The sequence below is a fragment of the Caretta caretta genome, chromosome 16, assembly GCF_965140235.1.
Source record: "Caretta caretta isolate rCarCar2 chromosome 16, rCarCar1.hap1, whole genome shotgun sequence".
NCBI lineage: Eukaryota > Metazoa > Chordata > Testudines > Cheloniidae > Caretta > Caretta caretta.
In genome coordinates, this window is record NC_134221.1 from 25,921,780 (window position 1) to 25,945,854 (window position 24,075).

The following is a 24,075-nucleotide window of genomic DNA, read 5'->3' on the forward strand; positions in this document are numbered from 1 at the left end:
TTTTAGTTTCACAGTTGGTTAATTATAAACCTCAAGATTCCAAATATTGTTAACTACACTTAAACTGAAAATATACTCCTTAAAAAGGTCTGAAATAAATCTTCATCTGCTAGCTCCTGATAAGTAATGATACCAAAGGAATCACTAATGCATCTTACTCCAAGTGATTGTTTCCAAATGTTTATTAATGCTCCTTGGCAAATCTGATTTAAAAGTCTGATGAGTAGATAAATATGAGTAGATAACATCTACTGGTGAGTAGATAAATATGCCTGACAAAAACTATCTTGTATTTCTCTGCCATTTTTCTCATTTCTTTTTTTCTTCCACCTCTCTCTGACTACAGGGTTTGGTCCTAAATCTACCACATCTTCAGCTTAACTCTCATATCATAGTACATCAGCTAGAAGAAGGTCTGTGCTGGAAGCATGCAAAATCTTAAATAAATTTATTGAATGTTTGCCAAGATAAATGTTTTCACAACTAAACCAGTAGTGACACCTATAGTTAATATTTCTGTTCTAGCCCCTGTTTTCCATCACTCACATGTTTTCAAAACTTTTGCCCATGGGCTGATATTTTCTAGCCTTGGCCTATATCCAAAGTTAATTAAGTCTGAGGGGGAAAATAGGTCAACTACTTTCATGTGAATGGGAAATTTGAAAACATAGAAACAAACCCTACAATTGTAAAAAGATTTCTAACGCTAGCCTCAGTGAGATGTGCCTTTGACTATTTTGACAAACATTGATTTTAATTTGGCTGAATAATGACCTTTTATACAGAGTGCATGGAATAAGGCAAGGCTTCTTCACACCCCGGTATCATTCACAGCACACACGAGTGCATTTTTAAAATTGTATACTGTATTTGTACATTATGTATTGAATGAGGTGAAGGGGTGTTGCCTCATTCAGTGCACACATTACACAGTGTGCATCCCCCCTGCTCTACTAACTAATTAGACAACAGGGGCACACTTCACTGACCAGGCTCCCCAGGCTGATAATGTAATAACCAAAATTCTGAAATGAAATGCTTAATGCAACCCATTATACATACAGAAAAAGCTAATTATATATTCAGTAAAGGTACTGTCCAGAGAACACGAGCCAATCCAAAACATAATTTTTACATTTTAGGAATTGGGGGGAAAGTGGGAGGTCGTTTTTGTTTTTAAATAACCTTATTAAAAGGAAACTTTACTACTTTAGGTAAAAAAAATTTGCTGCATCCTAAAATAATCCTACTTCTTCCTACATTGTTTTGTTTGTATCTTTTAGTTTGTAGTATCCTGTGGCATGACTCTGTCCTAACACGTGAGGATGGTTGTCAAATCCACAATTACTGTTTTTTTCTTGTATTGTTTCTTATAGATGTATAGAATAGTCCAAACATATATCAAGACTCTCTGGTTTGTAGGAGAGTTTAGGAATATAGTACTTCCACTATCCTGATTTTTGGTTCATGTAAATTCAGTGGCAAATGTTTGCCTTTCAGATTATGTAAGAGTATGAATCACAAAACTTGAATGTACCCATAAGAGGGGATGGAGCAAGTACACTGATTTTTAATTTTTTTTGTAAAGAAAAACCTCAGAGATTGAACCCCCATTTTGAGTACACTGATTCTTTCATACAAAGTTATTTAGCTGGGTAAACGGTTCCATTCACAGCCTCTAGGACAAATGTAGCAAAACAGAAATATCTCAAGTTATTGTTTCTTTTGTTTATTGTAGTACCCATGATATGCTGGACACTTTCCAGATATGCAAGACGAGACGGTCTCTACCCCAAGGAACTGATAATCTTCGGTTAGACAGAGAGGTCAGGAAAGGGTAATAACAAAAGGGAAATACTGTACAAATCAGCATGATCCACTGTAGGGAACACCGTCTAAAAGCAGAGAGAGTAATGGCCTTGCACATGTTTTGAAGAATATATGAGGCCACATGAAAAGATACGGAGGAGATTATTCAAGAAGATGACCGTTGGGTAGGAAAGGATAACATTGGTGGCAGTGTGGAAGGGGCAGGGTATCATGTGAAGCACAACAGGGAAATATAAGTCGGCAGGAGCAGATTCATAGAGAATCTTGAAAGTGGTAGCTATTATTTAAATCTCATGCAATGGCAGATGGAAACACAGTGGAGAGTGTCAAAGAGAGGAATGACACAATCAAATCAACAGACCAGGAACATAAGAACGGCCAGACTGGGTCAGGAAGATGGCTAGTAGTTCTAAGTCAGTAATTTTTTTTTCAGTGAAAATAACTTGATGAATGTATTGGGCTCAGAGTATTTTGAATATTTTTTTTCCAAATCTGGCTTTTCTGAAGTGTCTGGGATGCACTTGATGTGCATTCATCTTCGGTACCCAACACGTGTGACCTTAAAAAAATATTAGATTAGAATTAAAAATGACATAGTTTTAAAATAGTATTATTTTAAATACTTTATTCGTTATCTGTAATGTAGTCATGGCTTTTCCAGTGTGCAGTAGATACATTGCTAAAATTGAGGATTCATTGTGAATTGCTATTTAAACATAGTACAGAATGTTTCCTCAGGTTAAATGATAATATTCAAGGGCCTGATCCTGTTTTTCATTTTTTATTTGATCAGTTTTCACTAACACAAGAAGTCCAGTTTGCTTCCCTGGTACGTCTTATGTGATTAAAGAGTCCCTAATGTGAATATTTTCTAGAATCAAGCATGAAATTTATGTTTGCCTCATGCCCCTCAAGCGTGCATTCCTTGAGACCAGAGGTAAAATTAGATTGTGGGCAGACGTTGATGGGCTCCCCATAATGATAAAAATGTGCCCTTTGGCTAGAATAAAAACTAGAATTTGGACACATTTTGATATGATTCCTATACCTGTCAAGATGTGCCCACTTCAGACTGTAGGAAGGCACATTTTGATGGGTTCCCTATATCAGTCAAAATGTACCTTCTGTAGACCTCATTGTGTATTACCCTGCCCCTTATGCCATACAGTGAGTGTTCAGATAAAGATAAATCACAGTGTAGGAGAAAGAACTTGGGATCTGAATTATAGGACATTCCTGCAGGTCAACTCCTACAACAGATTCAATCTCACATATTATTGCAGGAACCCAGCGCTGCTTCAGTGTACTTGGGAAAGTGAAACACTCACTGAAACTAAGGGCAAAGTTTGGATGAAAGCAGGAGCCTCATGGAGACTTCAGTTGCCAAGTGCACCTGTGCACACACCCTGCATATACTCACTTCAGAGTACGTCATGTTCAGAGACGTTTACATCTGCTTAATAACAAAACGGGTATGTTTGGATGTATGGCAGATTTTGACATGACACCTCCCCACCTATTCCTTCTTACTTGTTGCTGGACCAGGAGAAGCAGAGTTACACTAGTTTAGTTTAATGTGTGCTTTTAAATCAGGTTAGTTAAACCATCTTGAAAGATTGTATGGACATTCTTGATTTAAAATGAAATAAGTAACTCAGAATATCGTAGAACATATTCTAGTTTTTATGTAATTTGGAAATATGCCCATACTGATCAACCCCAGCTTCAGAAATTTTCTTGCAGACACAATTTTCCATAAAAATGTACCTTAAATGGATAAATAGAATTTAATCTAGCCTTTTATGTAAAATAAATTTAGCTAAATTATTCTGTAAATCAGAATGTTTATATAGCAGGATTAGATGATACACAACATTAAATAAAGAGGGAGTCATGTCATTCAAAGTTAATGTGATCCATACTGGGTGAGCTGTTAACTATTCAGAACTGTGAAATAATTGATTATATAGTTAAAACTGTCAAAAAATTAAAATATAATTTTATTAAAATGCTTAAAAGAAAAATGCCTATGCTTCTTCTAGGGTATGAAGATTTGGTATTGAGGCTCTGATCCAGTAAAGAACATAAGTACAAGCTTAACTTTATGTGATGAGTGGTCCCAAGTATGTGCAAACAGGGAAACTTAAACAATGGGACTACTCACATCCTTGAAACTAAGCACATACATAACTGATTGCAGAACTAAGACTTAAATAAGTTTCTAAGAGTTTACATTTTGTATCCTTGTGAAATATACTAGTGCATTAAAATTTGCCTTCAAGGTATCTATGAATGACAGAATGTCATTAGATAAATAAGAAATGAAATATATGATGTATGCCCAGTTTAATTTAGAAAGCAAAATGTTAAGCCATTATTTCGGAAATCTATCAGTAAGGGATATTGTGATCCTCTAAGGAAGAAGAAATTAACTTCCCTTTGCCTTAGACAAGATGTTGTTTCTGATGTTTTAGAAAGCTGTTGTATCACAATCTTTGCTGTGATTGCCATTGCTGATACTGCTAACACTACTCATATCACTATTTTCCTACATTTGTTAAAAGTAAAATGTTTTTTGTTCTCACACTGAATTTTTTGTGAAATCAGAAACAGATTCTGCAAGGAATTTCATTATAATTGATTTCAGCTACAAAAATGGTAAAATTCTACAATGCTGGCATATTTCTACATCAGTGAAATTTGCCAGCTAGGAAGTGGTGAGCTTTTGCACTAGATCGAATTAGGTCTTGATTGCTCCAGGGAGACTGAAGCATCCGCGCAGAGCCCTAAGAACTCCATGTTTCTCTGTACAACAGTTGATAGGCATGAATTGCAATGTAGGATCAGAGCTTTAGTGAATATTCATAAAACTCACATCCCTTTTAATGTGAAAAGGGAAAAGAGGTGATTTCAGAAAACTCCAGCTGTTGCAGCCTTTCAGTTGTGTTTACCATTTTCCCCAGTTTTTTTTATCTCACTGACAACTGGTGTAGTTTTTCATTATTCATATTCAACTTGTGTATGCACCATTCTTAACTTGCTTAGGCCTTGATCCTTCAATTTAAAGTGCACAGGTTTGGGCTATAGAGTAACTCCTCCAGAAATGTAGAGATGCCACACTTCCCATGCAGTCTGGTGTGTCTGTGAGGTACTTTCTGCTTGGGAGTGGAAACAAAGGAACCTAGAACAGGGCAGTCACAGGTTATATTGAGAGAGTAGTAGGAATTTTTGTTACCTTATTTCAGTACATAGTTTCCGTTCTTAATAAAGGGTTTATCTTGAAACCTGTCTGCTTGCAATAAGATACTACAAGTTTGACTGCTGCAGCCACACAGAGCCCCACTCTGGCTTGACTGTGCTCTCCTGCTTTAGTGAAGCAGTCCACTCATGTGTTATCCATTGCAGGATCGGAATCTTGATCACTATGACCAGTCTCCTGGCATTGTAAAAATATTAGTTGTAAAGTCCTTTATTAAGCTTTCTGGAACAAGAATTGGAATATTAGGAGGGAGCTGTCCAGAGAGCATTGTGACATGAGATCTTTCTCTTACCCTAAAATTCAAGCGTAAGAACTCAATATTAAGTAGTCTGCAATACCATAATTTTTATGCATCAATACTAGCTCCAACTGGCTTTTTAATTGTGGCTTCAAAAATATTAGCCAGGTATATAAAATCAGCTAAAAGTGAATGAATATTTTTGATGCAGTATATTACACATATATGCCTCCATAGTTTAGGACATCAGACTCTTATTCTGACCTGTTTTGCTGTACTCTGTGTAACTTGCCAAGATTATGTAGCAAATAGTAAGATTATCCAGAAATATAATTATTTTAAGACTTTAAGACTTTTTCTTCCAAGGTTTTAGCAACTCTGTTAACATTTATAGATGTGCTTTTTTTGAGACACTGATGAAATGGTGTGTCTTGCATATAGAGAGAGAGCCCTTTCTCAGTATTAGTTATTTTAAGTTTCAAAATCAAGAGCATATAATATTCTGTAAATTAGGAAAGAATGTTAATGTCTGGATTATAACATTTTACATATTACCCTTAAAAAATTAACACAGATGATGTTAAGGTTAACATTTTATCATTTACGTAAAAATGTATATAAAAGACGATAGATTGACAAAATATATATAAATAATACTATAAAGATCTGTCTACAGCTTCAGAGTTAAGAGTGAAACTATACTTTTATTTTAATGTGCAAAAAACTTTCAAATATTATGTTAGTTTTGGTTTGTTTGTTTTAAATCTAACCAAATCTCCTTGAAGTATGCTTTTCTGTCTTCTGGGTGACACTATCTCTTGAGTTTGTATTTACTGTTTTTCTTTCTCTTCTCTTTAGCTTCTAAATCGCAAAGACAAGACCACCTTTGAGAAGTTAGACTACTTAATGTCTAAGGAAGATAACTATAAGAGGACACGGGAGTACATCAGAAGCTTAAAGATGGTCCCTACTATTCCCTATTTAGGTAGGTGTGAAAACAGGCTTGTGGTATCTGTGGAAATATATTCAGTTTTGAATAAGAAGTCTTTGCTGTTTCTGACTGACAGATAGCCAACTGGAACGCAGCGCACTTGAAGCAAACCACATATTGAACATGTGATTCACTTAGTTTGTTGTTCAGAAGAATTAAAGGTCGTGAAGGATTTTAAGGTGTAATAGTGTCTAAGATCACCGTGAACTTGCAGAGTTTTCATCTTCACATTAAATCTGAAAATATAAATACATCAATGTTTAATGTGGATCATAGCTCTTTTTAATTTACAAGAGGATTGCATTTCAGGAATGTCTTAAATTTAAGTTTTTGTTAGAGAGACAAGATGGTGTGGTAATATATTTTACTGGACCAACTTTTGTTAGTGAAAGAGAAAAGCTTTCAAGTTATTCAGAGCTCTTCTTCAGGTCTGGAAAAGGTATTCAGAGCATTACAGATAAATATAAGATGGAACAGATTGTTTAGCAGAAGTAGTTAACACACATTCTAAGGGACTATTCAAGGTAAAGCCCATTAACACCCCTTCAGTTAAAAAAACGGGGACGTTACGGGGTGTGGCAGAGCTCCTTCTCTGCATCAGTGGATTCTGCCCTTTTCTTCATTGTCCCCCGACTTTAGTTGAGTTCTGGGCTCAGTAGCTCCTCCCCGGACTGGGGGAGGGGTCTTTAGCAGTGGGGGAGGGGCCTTTAACACTTCCCATCACCCAATAAGATCACTCTCCTATAGTGCTGAGTTGGTGCCTGGAGCTCTCCACCCTTCAAATTCCCTGGCGCGCACTTCAGGAGGTGGAGGCAGCCTTATTGCCCACTTCTTGGGTCTACTTCTAACAGGTCCTGCGAGAGGGCACCCCCCGCCCACCCCTCACCCCAGGCCCTCTGGATATTTCCATCAAGCCCCTGCCCTGTAAGCCTTCCCGTCCTCCTTCCCTTTGTACTCCGAGCCAGCTGCGCGCCTTGCAGCCGATCCAGTTTCAAACTGCGCCGAGGGAACAACTGTACACACTCGTGCTTCACACGCTTCATTTCCCCATCCTCATCTCCCACCCTGACACCAAGTGGTGGGACCTATTACCTAAGTACAGCTAAAGTTCATTGGAGCTATGCTTTGAATGTATAAAATGCTATACAAATACTAAGTGTTCTGAAAAAATCATGCCCTAGACACCTCAAGTTGGATGTCCCAAATTGGTGGACACCTCACAATTTTGGACTTAACCTCACTGTTCTTCAGTTCCTCATTTGTAAAATAGAGATAGTACCAACTATCTCAGTTGTCTCAGGCAGAGTATCTAGAAACTGAGCACAGTTGCTGGCCACCTATTAACAGTTTGGTTTAACTTATACAGGCAGTATCTTATAGGAACTCTGCAGCAGAGGCTAGAATAGAATCCAGTTCTCCAGAATAGCATTCAACTACAAGATCATCCTTTCTCTTTCTGCAGTCCCCTGCCTCATTCACTACACATCTTCCAACTTCAGCAACAAGTGAGAGAAGGGTCCTTTAGACAACAGCCTCTTTCACTACACAACCCTGATTCGTTCCCTGAGCACAATCCATCCTGTGCACTAAATGAGGCAGGGATCATGTGGAAAAAATGTGTAATCGTGTGATGAAAGACGGTATCATAGTGCATCTGCACAAGAAAACAAATGGTCGCATTTGTGTCGCCTGCGTGCCAGCAAACAAGAGTATTGAGAACACAAAAGAGATGGTTTTCCTGCTCTCAATTCCATTGCTCAGTTCCATTCCACAGCAGCTGCAGCAACCAGGAGGAACGATATAAGGAAAGTCCTTCTCCATCCCTGTAGCCATGAATTAGAGCTTTCATGCTCAGTGCAGACCAAATCTTTACAGAATTTTGCTGCCAGCTTCTAACAAGCCTCCACTGAGTGCATGCAAACAGCAGTTTTCAAAGGCTTTTAACTTGAATGAAGCTGAATGGATTTTCACCAAGACAGCAAAAGGATTCTCTGTCCCCAGAGCAATCCTCATGGCAAGTTTGAAACATGGAGGTACTAGAGTTTCACAACAAAAGAGTTGTAAGAATATTTTAACACTGGCAAAACAATGTATTGTCTCCTAGTTCTTGGAAGAAGCTAAACAACCTTTGCTGAAGCTTTTTTTTTTTTTTTTTAAATTACCCTAAGTTGGATGTTCTGATGCTTTGGGATTTAACCTAGACCAGTAAGGGTTGTTACCACCTGCCCTGTAACTCTGGGTGCCTTCATTGCTATGCTGCGGTGGCTCACAGCCCTGGCACCAACAGCCAGCTTATAAACATGCACATCACACCCTGGTTTTCACCACCCAGTTACTTTTTGCAGAGTGACCCCAACACCTCCCGCCCAGTCCCGAATTTCCTCCAAACCGTCTGCTAATGTGACAATCTGCTCAGGTTCCTAGAATTGTGAGTAACTGTGTTACCCCTCTCATTCTCACCAAGTGAGAGTTTTGCTACTGCTAAGCTGTGTGACAACTCCCTGACATCGTAACTTGTCTGCCTTGCCAGCAAACTCTTCAGGACTCTACCAGTCCGAATCTTGCCTTGCAAGTAACAAACAGTAAACCACAACTACTGAGTTCCCCAGAGACATCTCTGAACAGTGGTCAGCTGTCTCCTGGAATACTCACAGAAATTATTAAATTTGATGCTCCTTTAAAGAGACGATACACTGCAGCTCATTAATTGAACTGTGGTTTGACAAAACACTCATATTTCAATTATAGAACTGATATGGTTTATTATAAAAGTAAAAGAAGTTTATTTAACAAAAGGACATGGGATTAAGTGATACCAAATATAAGGAATAAAGACGGAAATAGTTACAAGCAAACAAATATGAAAATATGCTTCCAAGACTAAAAATTAACAAGCAAATTACAATCTTTGCTTAAACAGATTTCTCACCTGTATTTAGTTTCCAGAGACCTCAACCCCCTTGAAATCAAGAGCTCTGGCCGCTTGATCCCCCACGTTGTGGGTCCCAAAATAGCTTTCTGTTTCTGCTCATATTTCCCAAATTTCATTAACCATGTTATAGGAGTCAGGAAGGCTTCCTGCTGTTATTCCCTTCCTGTTGACTTCCCATCCCTTACTGATTTGTATGTAAATGGGCTTCTATTGTTTTGATTCAGTAATGTTTAATTTATATTTCAGACCGGTTGTTAGTTGCTTTCCTTCCTGACTGAGAGAGAACCTGTTTCTCCCTGTGTTTGGTCACAGACTTCAAAGCATAATATCACTGCGTATCCATAATTCCTCACGTAGTGTTAATGCAGACATTTCACAATGATATTAATCACCAGTGTGTCACAGGCTTTCATAAAAGAGTTTGCTTGATACAAAAAGAAAAGGAGTACTTGTGGCACCTTAGAGACTAACCAATTTATTTGAGCATGAGCTTTCATGAGCTACAGCTCACTTCATCGGATGCATACCGTGGAAACTGCAGCAGACTTTATATACACACAGAGATCATAAAACAATACCTCCTCTCACCCCACTGTCCTGCTGGTAATAGCTTATCTAAAGTGATCATCAAGTTGGGCCATTTCCAGCACAAATCCAGGTTTTCTCACCCTCCACCCCCCCCCCCCCCCACACACACACAAATTCACTCTCCTGCTGGTAATAGTCCATCCAAAGTGACAACTCTCTACACAATGTGCATGATAATCAAGGTGGGCCATTTCCTGCACAAATCCAGGTTCTCACCCCCTCACCCCCCTCCAAAAAACACACACACAAACTCACTATCCTGCTGGTAATAGCTCATCCAAAGTGCCACTCTCCCTACAATGTGCATGATAAACAAGGTGGGCCATTTCCAGCACAAATCCAGGTTTTCTCACCTCCCCCACCCCCATACACACAAAAACTCACTCTCCTGCTGGTAATAGCTCATCCAAAGTGACCTGGATTTGTGCAGGAAATGGCCTACCTTGATTATCATGCACATTGTGTAGAGAGTTGTCACTTTGGATGGGCTATTACCAGCAGGAGAGTGAGTTTGTGTGGGGGGGGTGGAGGGTGAGAAAACCTGGATTTGTGCTGGAAATGGCCCAACTTGATGATCACTTTAGATAAGCTATTACCAGCAGGACAGTGGGGTGGGAGGAGGTATTGTTTTATGATCTCTGTGTGTATATAAAGTCTGCTGCAGTTTCCATGGTATGCATCCGATGAAGTGAGCTGTAGCTCACGAAAGCTCATGCTCAAATAAATTGGTTAGTCTCTAAGGTGCCACAAGTACTCCTTTTCTTTTTGCGAATACAGACTAACACGGCTGTTACTCTGAAACCTGTCACTTTGCTTGATACAGTTTGATAAAACAGTAATATTGTATATAATCAGGTGATTCAATTGCTTATCATTAGAGATTCAGAACCCCTGTTTTTATAGCCCAGTAAACCTTTGAAATGTATTCTTTGAAAAGTAAGCCCAGACCAAATTTCTTTCTCCTGCTGGGGTGTAGACACACTGCTGTCTGCCCAAAGTTCATTGACGGTGGGTCAAGAGGCAGGAAGGCTTCCTGGGGGTACATTCTCCATCCCCATTGAGATTATATTCATCTTTTCCCACTTGATCTCCTGATCGCTTTGTTTACCTTGTATGTAATTGTGCTTTTCTTTGTCTTTGGTCACACCTTACCTAATTTACATCAGACACACATTCAAGCAGATGGAACCACATTCCTTTGTCTGGAACAGCCCTGGCTTAGGCTCTGCTTGTCAAATACATTTTTAAGAACTTAATTCTAGCACTACATTTTCAAATACATTAATTTCAATTACAACACAGAATACAAAGTGTACAGTGCTCACTTTATATTCATTTATTATTACAAATATTTGCACTGTAAAAAACAAAAAAAAGTATTTTTCAATTCACCTCATACAAGTATTGTAGTGCAATCTCTTTATCATGAAAGCTGAACTTACAAATGTAGATTTTTTTACAAAAAAAAACTGCATTAAAAATAAAAGAAGGTAAAATTTTAGAGCCTGCAAGTCCACTTACTCCTACTTCTTGGTCAGCCAATCATTCAGACAAACAAGGTTGGTTACAATTTGCAGGAGATAATGCTGCCTGCTTCTTGTTTACAGTGTCACCTGAAACTGAGAACAGGCATTTGCATGGCACTGTTGTAGCTGGAGTTGCAAGATATTTACGTGCCAGATGCACTAAAGATTCATATGTCCCTTCATGCTTCAACCACCATTCCAGAAGACATGCTTCCATGCTGATGATGGGTTCTGATTGATAACGACCCAAAGCAGCGTGGACTGAAGCATGTTCATTTTCATCATCTGAGTCAGATGCCACCAGCAGAAGGTTGATTTTCTTTTTTGGTGGTTCGGGTTCTGTAGTTTCTGCACCAGAGTGTTGCTCTTTTAAGACTCCTAAAAGCATGCTCCACACCTCGTCCCTCTCAGATTTTGGAAGGCACTTCAGATTCTTAAACCTTGGGTCGAGTGCTGTAGCTATTTTTCAGAATCTCACATCGGTACCTTCTTGGCATTTTGTCAAATCTGTTGTGAAAGTGTTATTAAAATGAACATGTGCTGGGTCATCATCCGAGACTGCTATAACATGAAATATATGCAGAATGCAGGTAAAAGAAAGCAGGAGACATGCTATTCTTCATTTCCCTCGTGCCCCCACCCCCTCGGAGTACAGTCACAAATTTAATTGACACATTATTTTTTAACGAGCTTCATCAGCATGTCCTCTGGAAAGGTGGCTGAAGCATGAAGGGGCATACGAATGTTTAGCATATCTGGCATGTAAATACCTTGCAACTCTGACTACAAAAGTGACATGCGAATGCCTGTTCTCACTTTCAGGTGACATTGTAAATAAGAAGCAGGCAGCAGAATCTCCTATAAATGTAAACAGACTTGTTTATCTTAGCAATTGGCTTTAACAAGAAGTAGGACTGAGTGGACTTGTAGGCTCTAAAGTTTTACACTGTTTTGGTTTTAAGTATAGTTATGTAACCAAAAAAAAACAACCTGCATTTGTAAGTTACTTTCACGGTAAAGAGACTGTACTTCAGTACTTGTATGAGGTGAATTGAAAAATACTATTTCTTTTGTTTATAATTTTTACAGTGCATATATTTGTAATAAAAAATAATAATATGCAGTGAGCACTGTGCACTTTGTATTCTGTTTTAATTGAAATCAATATTGAAAATGTAGAAAAGCATCCAAAATATTTTAAAAATGTCAACTGGTATTCTATTGTTATAAGCCTAGGTTCACCAGGGGAAGGAGACCAAAGTCCTGAGGTAAGTGGGCAAGCAGGATACCGGGAGGAAGCACAGGCAGGAACGTCTGTGAGGGGAGGGCTCCTACCTCATACTGAGAATGAGGGGCGATCAGCAGGTTATCTCAAGTGCCTATATACAAATGCACAAAGCCTTGGAAACAAGCAGGGTGAACTGGAGGTCCTGGTGAAGGCAAGGAATTATGACATGATTGGAATAACAGAGACTTGGTGGAATAACTCACATGACTGGAGTACTGTCATGGATGGTTATAAACTGTTCAGGAAGGACAGGCAGGGCAGAAAAGGTGGGGGAGTAACACTGTATGTAAGGGAGCAGTATGACTGCTCAGAGCTCCGGTATGAAACTGCAGAAATACCTGAGTGTCTCTGGATTAAGTTTAGAAGTGTGAGCACCAAGAGTGATGTAGTGGTGGGAGTCTGCTATAGACCACCGGACCAGGGGGATGAGGTGGATGAGGCTTTCTTCCGGCAACTCGCAGAAGCTACTAGATCGCACGCCCTGGTTCTCATGGGCGACTTTAATCATCCTGGTATCTGCTGGGAGAGCAATACAGCAGTGCACAGACAATCCAGGAAGTTTTTGGAAAATGTAGGGGACAATTTCTTGGTGCAAGTGCTGGAGGAGCCAACTAGGGGGAGAGCTTTTCTTGACCTGCTGCTCACAAACCGGGAAGAATTAGTAGGGGAAGCAAAAGTGGATGGGAATCTGGGAGACAGTGACCATGAGTTGGTCGAGTTCAGGATCCTGACACAGGGAAGAAAGATAAGCAGCAGAATACGGACCCTGGACTTCAGAAAAGCAGACTTCGACTCCCTCAGAGAACTGATGGGTAGGGTCCCCTGGGGGAATAAAATGAGGGGGAAAGGAGTCCAGGAGAGCTGGCTGTATTTCAAAGAATCCCTATTGAGGTTACAGGGACAAACCATCCCAATGTGTCGAAAGAATAGTAAATATGGCAGGCGACCAGCTTGGCTTAACAGTGAAATCCTTGCGGATCTTAAACATAAAAAAGAAGCTTACAAGAAGTGGAAGATCGGACAAATGACCAGGGAAGAGTATAAAAATGTTGCTCGGGCATGTAGGAATGAAATCAGGAGGGCCAAATCGCACCTGGAGTTGCAGCTAGCAAGAGATGTCAAGAGTAACAAGAAGGGTTTCTTCAGGTATGTTGGCAACAAGAAGAAAGCCAAGGAAAGTGTGGGCCCCTTACTGAATGAAGGAGGCAGCCTCGTGACAGAGAATGTGAAAAAAGCTAATATACTCAATGCTTTTTTTTGCCTCTGTCTTCACGAACAAGGTCAGCTCCCAGACTGCTGCGCTGGGCAGCACAGCATGGGGAGTAGGTGGCCAGCCCTCTGTGGAGAAAGAAGTGGTTAGGGACTATTTAGAAAAGCTGGACGTGCACAAGTCCATGGGGCCAGATGCGTTGCATCTGAGGGTGCTAAAGGAATTGGCGGCTGTGATTGCAGAGCCATTGGCCATTATCTTTGAAAACTGATGGCGATCGGGGGAAGTCCCGGACGAATGGAAAAAGGCTAATGTAGTGCCCATCTTTAAAAAAGGGAAGGAGGAGGATCCTGGGAACTACAGGCCAGTCAGCCTCACCTCAGTCCCCGGAAAAATCATGGAGCAGGTCCTCAAGGAATCAATCCTGAAGCACTTACATGAGAGGAAAGTGAGCAAGGAACAGTCAGCACGGATTCACCAAGGGAAGGTCATGCCTGACTAATCTAATCGCCTTCTGTGATGAGATTACTGGTTCTGTGGATGAAGGGAAAGCAGTGGATGTATTGTTTCTTGACTTTAGCAAAGCTTTTGACACCGTCTCCCACAATATTCTTGTCAGCAAGTTGTTGAAGTATGGGCTGGATGAATGCACTATAAGGTGGGTAGAAAGTTGGCTAGATTTTCGGGCTCAATGGGTAGTGATCAATGGCTCCATGTCTAGATGGCAGCTGGTATCAAGTGGAGTGCCCCAGGGGTCAGTCCTGGGGCCGGTTTTGTTCAATATCTTCATAAATGATCTGGAGGATGGTGTGGATTGCACTCTCAGTAAATTTGTGGATGATACTAAACTAGGAGGAGTGGTAGATACGGTGGCAGGTAGGGATAGGATACAGAGGGACCTAGACAAATTGGAGGATTGGGCCAAAAGAAATCTGATGAGGTTCAATAAGGATAAGTGCAGGGTCCTGCACTTAGGACAGAAGAATCCAATGCACCGCTACAGACTAGGGACTGAATGGCTAGGCAGAAGTTCTGCTGAAAAGGACCTAGGGGTGATAGTGGACGAGAAGCTGGATATGAGTCAACAGTGTGCCCTTGTTGCCAAGAAGGCCAATGGCATTTTGGGATGTATAAGTAGGGGCATTGCCAGCAGATCTAGGGACGTGATCGTTCCCCTCTATTCAATATTTGTGAGGCCTCATCTGGAGTACTGTGTCCAGTTTTGGGCCCCACACTACAAGAAGGATGTGGAAAAATTGGAGAGAGTCCAGCGAAGGGCAACAAAAATGATTAGGGGTCTGGAACACATGACTTATGAGGAGAGTCTGAGGGAACTGGGATTGTTTAGTCTGCAGAAGAGAAGAATGAGGGGGGATTTGGTAGCTGATTTCAACTACCTGAAAGGTGGTTCCAAAGAGGATGGTTCTAGACTATTCTCAGTGGTAGAAGATGACAGGACAAGGAGTAATGGTCTCAAGTTGCAGTGGGGGAGGTTTAGATTGGATATTAGGAAAAACTTTTTCACTAGGAGGGTGGTGAAACACTGGAATGCATTACCTAGGGAGGTGGTGGAATCTCCTTCCTTAGAAGTGTTTAAGGTCAGGCTTGACAAAGCCCTGGCTGGGATGATTTAATTGGGGGTTGGTCCTGCTTTGAGCAGGGGGTTGGACTAGATGACCTCCTGAGGTCCCTTCCAACCCTGATATTCTATGACTCTATGATTAATCCCAATTAATTTTTTTTAATCGCGATTAATTTTTTTGAGTTAATCACGTGAGTTAATTGTGATTAATTGACAGCCCTACTTTTTTATGATTTTTGTAAGCCATCTTTAGTAAGTTTTAAAATTTGTGGTATTTCATCTGTCCTGAAAACTCTGGAATGATTGTCATAAACATATCTTTAATCTCATGAAAATATGTATTTAAGAATTGCTAATAGTTATTACTCATCTACGTAAGAATGAATTTTTTATTGTTTTTCTTTCAGTCTCAGAACTGGGTTGGTGGCAGGTTATAAACATTAGCTGTGCATTATGTCCACTTGCTAAATCTTTATGAAATTTAATTTGGAAAATATTGGTGCGTGGGCACTGCAAAACTGCATTTCTGAATTAAGTGACTTTGTTACTGTCAATATGTTTCTTCCATATTACTCCAGTGCTCTAAGGTGCATTCTAGATCAATGCCCCATAAAAATATTCATTTGAAAGTAATGCTATCAAAAAAACAAGTATCACTATAACTTGCAGGTTTTGAAAACTCATAAAACACTCATAAAGCTTTAAAACAAGCAGAATGATTTTTTTTTTTAAAAAGAAAACCTCTAAAAATGTGTATGTTTGGGCACACAAACTCAATCTCTCACTGAAAAAGTACATCTGCCTTTGGGGTAAGTTTGTTTGCTCCAAGCTCTAGTGTAAAAATTCTCACAGCAAAATTAGAAGTACCTTAAAAAGGAGGTTTGCAATTGGAATACTGACCTAACCTTGATTACCACCCTTGCTCCTTGTTCAGTACTTATTACTTGTGCATGCTGACTCCATGTTATTTCCCAGTACCAGATCTAATGGTACATTTGACAGTTGTTGACAATTTGTTCTTTAGTGAATACAGTATTGGTACTGGACTGAAGAACAAGGACAAAACAGGTACAATTAGGCAGCAGCAAACTTCCCCATATACCTCTCTCCTACTAATGTGCCATATATGACTTGGAGGAGTTACTTTTAAAGGGAAAATGTATTCTCCATCTCAATTCAGTGTTTGGTCTCTCTTCTTAAGACTTTCAACCAGAGTAGCAAGTGGTAACAAACTCATTTTACAAAGGCCACTCAACAGGCCGTCAGCAGGTTATATGTATGTGCCACCACTTTCCGTCTCATTATGGAAGCTTTAGTTAATGCAGAGTTGAGTTACGCACTTAAAGCACGGGTTTAGTATATTGGGAACAGAAGAAATCCTAACAAAGGTATAGGCTCAATACTTGGTAGAGATTGTAGAATTTTAATATTACTACAGAAAAAGGCTGACGTGTTTAATAAATATTTCTGTTTTATGTTGGGAAAGAAACCGAATTATGTCCTTGTGTCATGAGTGTGATCTGCTGTCCAGTACGAGGTGTCAAGTAATTATAATAGGGCAGTCATACAGAGTAATCTGGATTTCCTGATAAACTAGGCCCACTCAAACAAAATGTGTTTTAAGATAACCAAAAGCAAGGTCATGCATCTATGAACAAAGAATGCAGGCTGTACCTACAGAATGGGGGTACTATATTCTGGAAAGCAGTGACCCTGAAAAGGATTTTAGGGGTCATAGTGGACAAGCAACTGAACGTTAGCTCCCAATACAATGCTATGGCAAAAAGAGCTAATGTAATCCTTGAATGAAAATTGGGATTGAGGAATAGGAGTAGGGAGGTGATTTTTACCTCTGGGTACAGTGTTGAGGAGACTGATCCTGGAATACTGTGTCCAGTTCTGGTGTCCACATTTTAAGAAGGATGTTGAACTATTGGGTAGAGTGCAGAAAAGAGCCATAAAAATTATCTGAGGGCTAGAGAAAATGCCATACAGTGAAACACTGAAAGAGCTCAATCTGTCTAATTTATCAGAAGATTGAGAGGTGACTTGATTACGATGTATAAATATCTTCATAGGGAGAAATTACTGGATACTAAAAGGCTCTTTACTCTAGCAGAAAAAGGCATAACAAGAACCAATAGCTGAAAATTGACCCCAGACAAATTCAAATTAGAAATAAGGCACAACTGTTTAACAGTGAGGGTAGTTAACCAGTGGAGCAACTAGCAAGTGAGGTGGTGGATTCTCCATCTCAGTATCTTCAAATCTAGACTAGTACCCTTTCTGGAAGATATTCAAACTTAAATAATTGGACTCAATACTGGGATAACTGGATGAAATTCTATAGCCTGTGTTATATAGGAAGTCAGACTAGATTATTTAATTTTCCCTTCTGGCTTTAAAATTATGAAAAATACAGTATACTCTCTCCAAATTTACATCACTTACTCTTTGAGTACAGAATACGTTTTTCTCAGAATTAACACGTAGAGCTGTTATTTATTTTAGAGTTTACAGTTAATTAAAATGGGTCCTTTAAGGAATTTAGTACCCAGTGCTACAACTTTATTTTTGCCCCTAAGTATGTCCGTTACAGAATAACAGACTTCAAATTTCCAACATAGTTAATGTGCATCAAAGTCTGGAACATGTGTTAGTTTGTTTAAAATTAGATAAAACTGATTTTTAAAGACACATTAGCTTTTTTCCCCTTTTTTCATTCATGGTGCCACTAAAGGGCAGACTTAAGGTTGGTTGCTTTAACTGTGCATTTCTTACCTTAATATGTTTGGATTTCTGTTAGGTTTAAGTTTAACCTTAACTTAATTTCCTGGGTTTATATCAATGGGTTTTGGGCTAATTACAACATCCCTGTAATATTGTTTACCCTAAATTACTGCAATGTACTGTCCACCTTAACTCTACATTAACATAGTTATTGAATGTGTGTGTGTTTGTGTAACTGGAAAGAAAAATTAAAACTTTGCTTGAAGTTTTAAATGAGCACAGTCTAAGCAAGTAAAATAATATTCATAACCACACTCTCTGTAAGATGTTAAATAGATTTAGTCTTTTCCATGTTTAAAACCACTATTTTAAACTATTTTTAAAACTTTGCAGTTGAATTTTTTTCTTTTCAGACAGATCTTCCAAGTTAGAAAAATCTTGAGATCAGCAAGACTGTGGTCTGGAGTGTTGGAAGCATTTAGCCGTAGGTTGGTCTGGGAAATAATTGCAGTCTTGTATGAAAATTTATGGGTCCTGTGGTTGGTCACTGAATTTTCCAATTTTCATTGAAGGTGGTCTTTTCATACTGTGTACCATAGGGAAGACAAAGGTGTGTGTGTGTGTTCCGGGGGGGGGGGTGCTATTCTATTGTGTAGTTAATAGTTTCTCTTGTAGAGAAACTATTAAAGGGTCACCCTCCTTTTCTTTGGATATAACAATGGGTATAACAGCCCTGAGTGATGACAGAAGAGTTTCATGGAAGGACTTCTTTGAAATGGACATTTAAGTATGAAAGTTGAAAATTGCTTTCTCCAGCAATTTGCTTTAATAATAGGGAGATAAACTTTTATCTGGACACTGTTGGTAGTATTCAGCTGTGCAGCTCCTAGCATGCTGAGAATGTGTCAGGGTAACCTTGCTTACCCTACTGTGAGAAAGATACAGTATGGTCTTTACCCATTTCTATTAGTTGGCTTGGAGTGTATCAATTTTGTGTATCCCTTGTGGCAATCTGCTTATTAGGGGATGGCACCCAAAACAAAATCTATTTTGCTTTTTCATTAAACTCAACTTGGTTGATTTTATTTTATTTGTGGGGCTAAGAGGTAAACCACTACAGTATTGTGTCTGGTGGTGTGTGTACAATATCTTTAATTATTAAATCTTGAATTGAACTGTTACTGAAGAATATAGATTCATTTCAAAATGACCACAACATATAATCATCTTAGAATCATTTCACGTACTGGAAATAGTGGAGCAGAAGTGATTGTGTCCCTTTGGCAATATTGAAAGGACAGCAGTGGGACGTGACAGGGATATTTAGTTCTTACGTATATATTCTACTCTTAGGTTCTCAAATACCACTCCTATTGAAGTCAATGGGAGCAGTGCCTGAATTAGGGGAACTGAACTTGACTCTAAGAATTAGTGTTTTAATTATCTGGAAGTGACAATTCAGAAATAAGAGAAACAAGGTGGGAGAGGTAATATCTTTTATTGGACCAATTTCTGTTGGTGAGAGAGATACAAGTTTTTGAGCTCACACAGATTGAATTTGACCTGAAGAAGAGCTCTGTATAAGCTCAAAAGCTTGTCTCTCTCTCTCCGACAGAAGTTGGTCCAATAATAGATATTACCTCACCCACCTTGTCTAGCTAATATCCTGGGACCAACACATCTACAATAATGCTGCATAATTCAGAAGTAAGTAATTCATATACTTGCTCGTGTACCTTTATACATTACACTATTTGAAATGAACTTTACAATTTCTGACCTCGGTATTTTCATGATAAAATAGTTGTATATCAAGGGAAGCCATGATGATAAAGACTTGGGGTCAAATTTATGCCTGATGTAATTACTTTGACTTCAGTTTGGATTTTAAATTTTATTTCCATCCAGTGGACTTGAATGTAGAGCTTCCAGGGTTAAAGTCTTCCTCATTGTAAATGCATTCATCTCCTTTCCTGAGAGAGACTTTGATTGCCAGTAAATAGTTCCTCTGTGCATCATTATTAGAAAATTCTGACCACTGTGAGTTCTGGAGTGCCAGCATATACTGTTTCCAGTACAGCATACAGGCCAACGGAGGGGTAGTCCTCTAACCCTGCTAATGTGTGGTATACTCTTATTACATTAAAATCAATTAACTGGCATGATCTCAACACACATGGAAGTGAGGTATGCAAGAAACTAAATTAATTTTGTAACTCTACAAACTAACAAATGATGTAATTTTAACATAGGCAGCAGCTGTATTTCTTGTGACTTTTAGTGAGGGCAAACAGCAAATCCAACATCTGAAAGCACAAAGTGAATTTAAAAAAATACTAGAATGTATGGTCTATCTTTGTATGGGGGAGAATGGCAACATGTCATAGTCAAGAAGCAAACAAAGCAATAAGGAGAGCTGAAAATAAATTAGTATTAGTATCAAAGGAAATGTGTATATTTCTGGGTCCTTCTCTGCCTGTAATTTCTATTTCTAGGAGGAGAGAGGGGAAATACTTCTTTATTCATATTAAAGATCATGAGGTTCAATTTTAGCTGAATACAGCATAATATTTGTGGTTTTGGGAAGCAAGTGTTTGAGGAGATTTATTCCGAAATCTTTTCCAAAACCTATAAAAGGTTTTCTTTCCTTTACCGGTCATTTGCGTCAGTTATATATTCCCAATGATGGGGGGGTTTTATATTACTTTTAAAAATCTACTGGAGTACTGTCTTGTTAACCCTTATTGTGGATTATTTCAGGGAACACTATACAGATACAGACATATTTAATACTACAAAAATTATTAACATGAAGTGCATCTAAATAGCTCCTGAAACTAATACATTTGTTTAATACCTACTTTGTACAGACTTGCTAAGCCCCTAAGTTTTCACAAAAACTTGAGTCAAGCCTCAAAAAGTCATGTACTTTGCTGAAAAATAATAAGATTTTTTAAAAATAATAAATTGGAGTTCATTTTGTGTTTTGGTTTCTGCACCTTTAGGTTATACTCTGGTCACATTTTTGAAGCTTTTCTACACAGTTATGAGGGCTAGAAGAAAGGAATGAAAGGGGTACAATAAAAAATCACGTAATTTTATTTTAGGTTAGGGGCATTGCATGTTGGTTTCAGGTTTATAATATACATAGAAATGTTATATAGAAAGCTACAATAAAAGAAAGTGAAAGTTGCAAAGTCAAGCTTCTAAAAGTTAGGAAATGCCAGAATTAAGGTTGCCTATGCAACCTTTATGTACCCTCCTTGTGTGTATGCAGTATGATACAGTCTTTAATTACATGATCAAATACTATTTTTCCACAGGATCCCTGCCTCATTCAGAGTACAGAGTAAACTCTGCCGGGGAAATGAATTAGGGTTCTATAGTGAATGAGGCTGTTGTCTGTAGGACCCGTTCCTCATTTTTTGCAGATTTTGAAAGGGTTTTAGATTAACGAGGCAGGGGCTGCAGGAAGAAAAAGGATGTCTTATGGTTAAGACAGTTGAAATTGCACCCTGGAGAATTTAGTTTTATCCCTGCCTCTGATACAGAGTTCCTGTGTACTGCTGGAAAAGTCAAAACCTTTCATTCATTGCGTGTTCTTCATTTTCTAGGTGCTTAACATGAGCACCCTGGGATCTGGTTTGCAGCAGTGCTGAGCACTCATAACTGCAACTGAAGTGCCTGCTCAATGGGTGGAAAACTTGATGGGGCTGATGGTGATAAGAACAGCCCCAACAGAAAGGGGAATAATGTAAGCTGAGGGATGCAGCGGTGGCTCCTCCCCCTCCAGAGTCTCTAATCACTCATTGGCCTGCTGGGGCAGGAGAGGAGCTGACTGGTCCCTCACTCTCCCCTTTCCTTAATTTAAACTGTAGTCTGGGCTGAATGGAGCCTTTTTTGCTCCATGTCAGCAGCCTCACTCTGGTAGTGTTGGAGCGATGTTTTGTGGCTGCGGAAGGTCTGACTCATTGCCTTTTTTGAGGTCAGGACGGAATTTTTTGTTCCTGTAGGGGCCAAATTGGTGTGGGCCTGGTGGGTTTTTTCACCTTCCTCACAGCATCTTGGAGACACAGTTATATTAAATAGGAGTAGGATTTAGTAGTTAGTTGTATTACTTAGTAGGGATATTAGTTCATCACAATTTACAGCCAGTTTCCAGTGTCATTAAAAGGATAAAAGGAACGGTTCTCTGAAGTAAAAGACCTGGGATTTTGCTGATGGGTGTTGAGTGCATGGGATAAGGGAGACCTTTTGGCTTTCACAGGCTGAAATACCCCCCCTTTGCTATCCTCTGTCCCCTTTGTAGGGGTTTGTGGGGCAAGTGGTAGGAATCAGATGAGTGAGCGAAGTCCTAGCTGTAGGCTGAGGAAAGTCTACCCTGAGTTATGGTTTATGTGGTAGGAACCCAGTAACCCCTGCACTGGAACTCACTTAAATTGTCTGGTATGTGAGAGCATGTGTGACAGCGTGAATAATGCCCTCCCCTGGGTTAAGTTGACTAAGGTTTTGACCTGCCACCTAAAATACATCCCTGTGTTTGTCCTCATTCGCTGCCATGTCCAGATCAATCAATGGAAGTTGTGCATTGAATATAGAACGTGCCGTAAAAACGCTAGCTACTCTGAAAAATCAGGCCATAGGTGTTTCAAGTTAGGCAACCAAAATTAGTGGACACTAGACAATTTTGTATATATTTTCCTCTGTGCCTCAGTTCCTCATCTGTACAATGGAGATAAGACCATCAGTCCATTTCACTTGTTGTGATGAGCACCATAGAAAGGCCTGTGAGGAAATTAATAAATTATTATTCCAGGTAGGTTTTGGATAGTGTGTACCGAATAAGGCATGGGGTTACATGTTGAGTGGTGATGGTAATATTAAATATGTACCCATTCAGGATGTCATTCAACTGTCTTATCTTATACTTAGCTTATAGGTTTGTTGGGGCAGAAACTGTCTTTTTGTTCTGTGTTTGTACAGTGCCTAGCAAAATGGGGCCCTGGTTCATGACTTGGGCTCTTAGGCACTACAATAATACAAATAAATAATAAAAATAATAAACCATAAACCCATCTGTTTCCTTCATGCAATTCCCTGTCTTATTCACTACACGTCTTTCAAATTCTGTAATAAGTGAACTTAACAGAAAACAGCCTCATTCACTGCACTGAAATTTTTGAAATATTTTTGGATGTTTCTCTACATTTTCAATATTGATTTCAATTACAACACAGAATACAAAGTGCACAGTGCTTACTTCATATTATTATTTTTGATTACAAATATATGCACTGTAAAAATTATAAACAAAAGAAATAGTATTTTTCAATTCACCTCATACAAGCACTGAAGTGCAATCTCTTTATTGTGAAAGTGTAACTTATAAATGCAGATTTTTTTTTGGTTACATAACTACACTCAAAACCAAAACAGTGTAAAACTTTAGACCCTACAAGTCCACTCAGTCCTACTTCCTATTTTGCCAATCGGTAAGGCAAACAAGTTTGTTTACATTGATGGGAGAGTCTGCTGCCTGCTTCTTATTTACGTCACCTGAAAGTGAGAACAGGTGTTCGCATGGCACTTCTGTAGCCAGCGTTGCAAGGTATTTACATGCCAGATATGCTAAACATTCGTGTGCCCCTTCATGCATCAGCCACCATTCCAGAGGACATGCTTATGAAGCTCGTTAAAAAAATAATGCGTCAATTAAATTTGTGACTGTACTCCTTGGGGGGATGGAGGGGAGAGAATTGCATGTTTCCTGCTTTGTTTTACCCGCATTCTGCATATATTTCATGTTATAGCAGTCTCGGATGATGACCCAGCACATGTTCATTTTAATAACACTTTCACAACAGATTTGGCAAAATGCCAAGAAGGTACCGATGTGAGATT

At 39.1% G+C, this 24,075-nt stretch overlaps 1 protein-coding gene and 1 long non-coding RNA gene across 10 annotated transcripts in view; one reads left to right on the plus strand and one right to left on the minus strand.

Annotated features, from left to right (window-relative positions):
* The window catches only part of LOC142069438 (uncharacterized), a 30,458-nt gene extending 20,897 nt beyond the window's left edge, over window positions 1-9,561 (minus strand). The window contains exon 1 of the long non-coding RNA XR_012665261.1: window positions 9,248-9,561. This is a non-coding gene — a long non-coding RNA (uncharacterized LOC142069438). The remainder of the gene's footprint in view (window positions 1-9,247) is intronic.
* Window positions 1-24,075, plus strand: part of RALGPS1 (Ral GEF with PH domain and SH3 binding motif 1) — a 398,334-nt gene that overhangs the window by 146,379 nt on the left and 227,880 nt on the right. For all 9 annotated transcript variants that reach the window (XM_048823454.2, XM_048823456.2, XM_048823452.2 and 6 more), the window contains one exon: window positions 6,186-6,312. In XM_048823454.2, coding sequence (XP_048679411.1) covers window positions 6,186-6,312 — 127 coding nt within the window. The remainder of the gene's footprint in view (window positions 1-6,185; window positions 6,313-24,075) is intronic.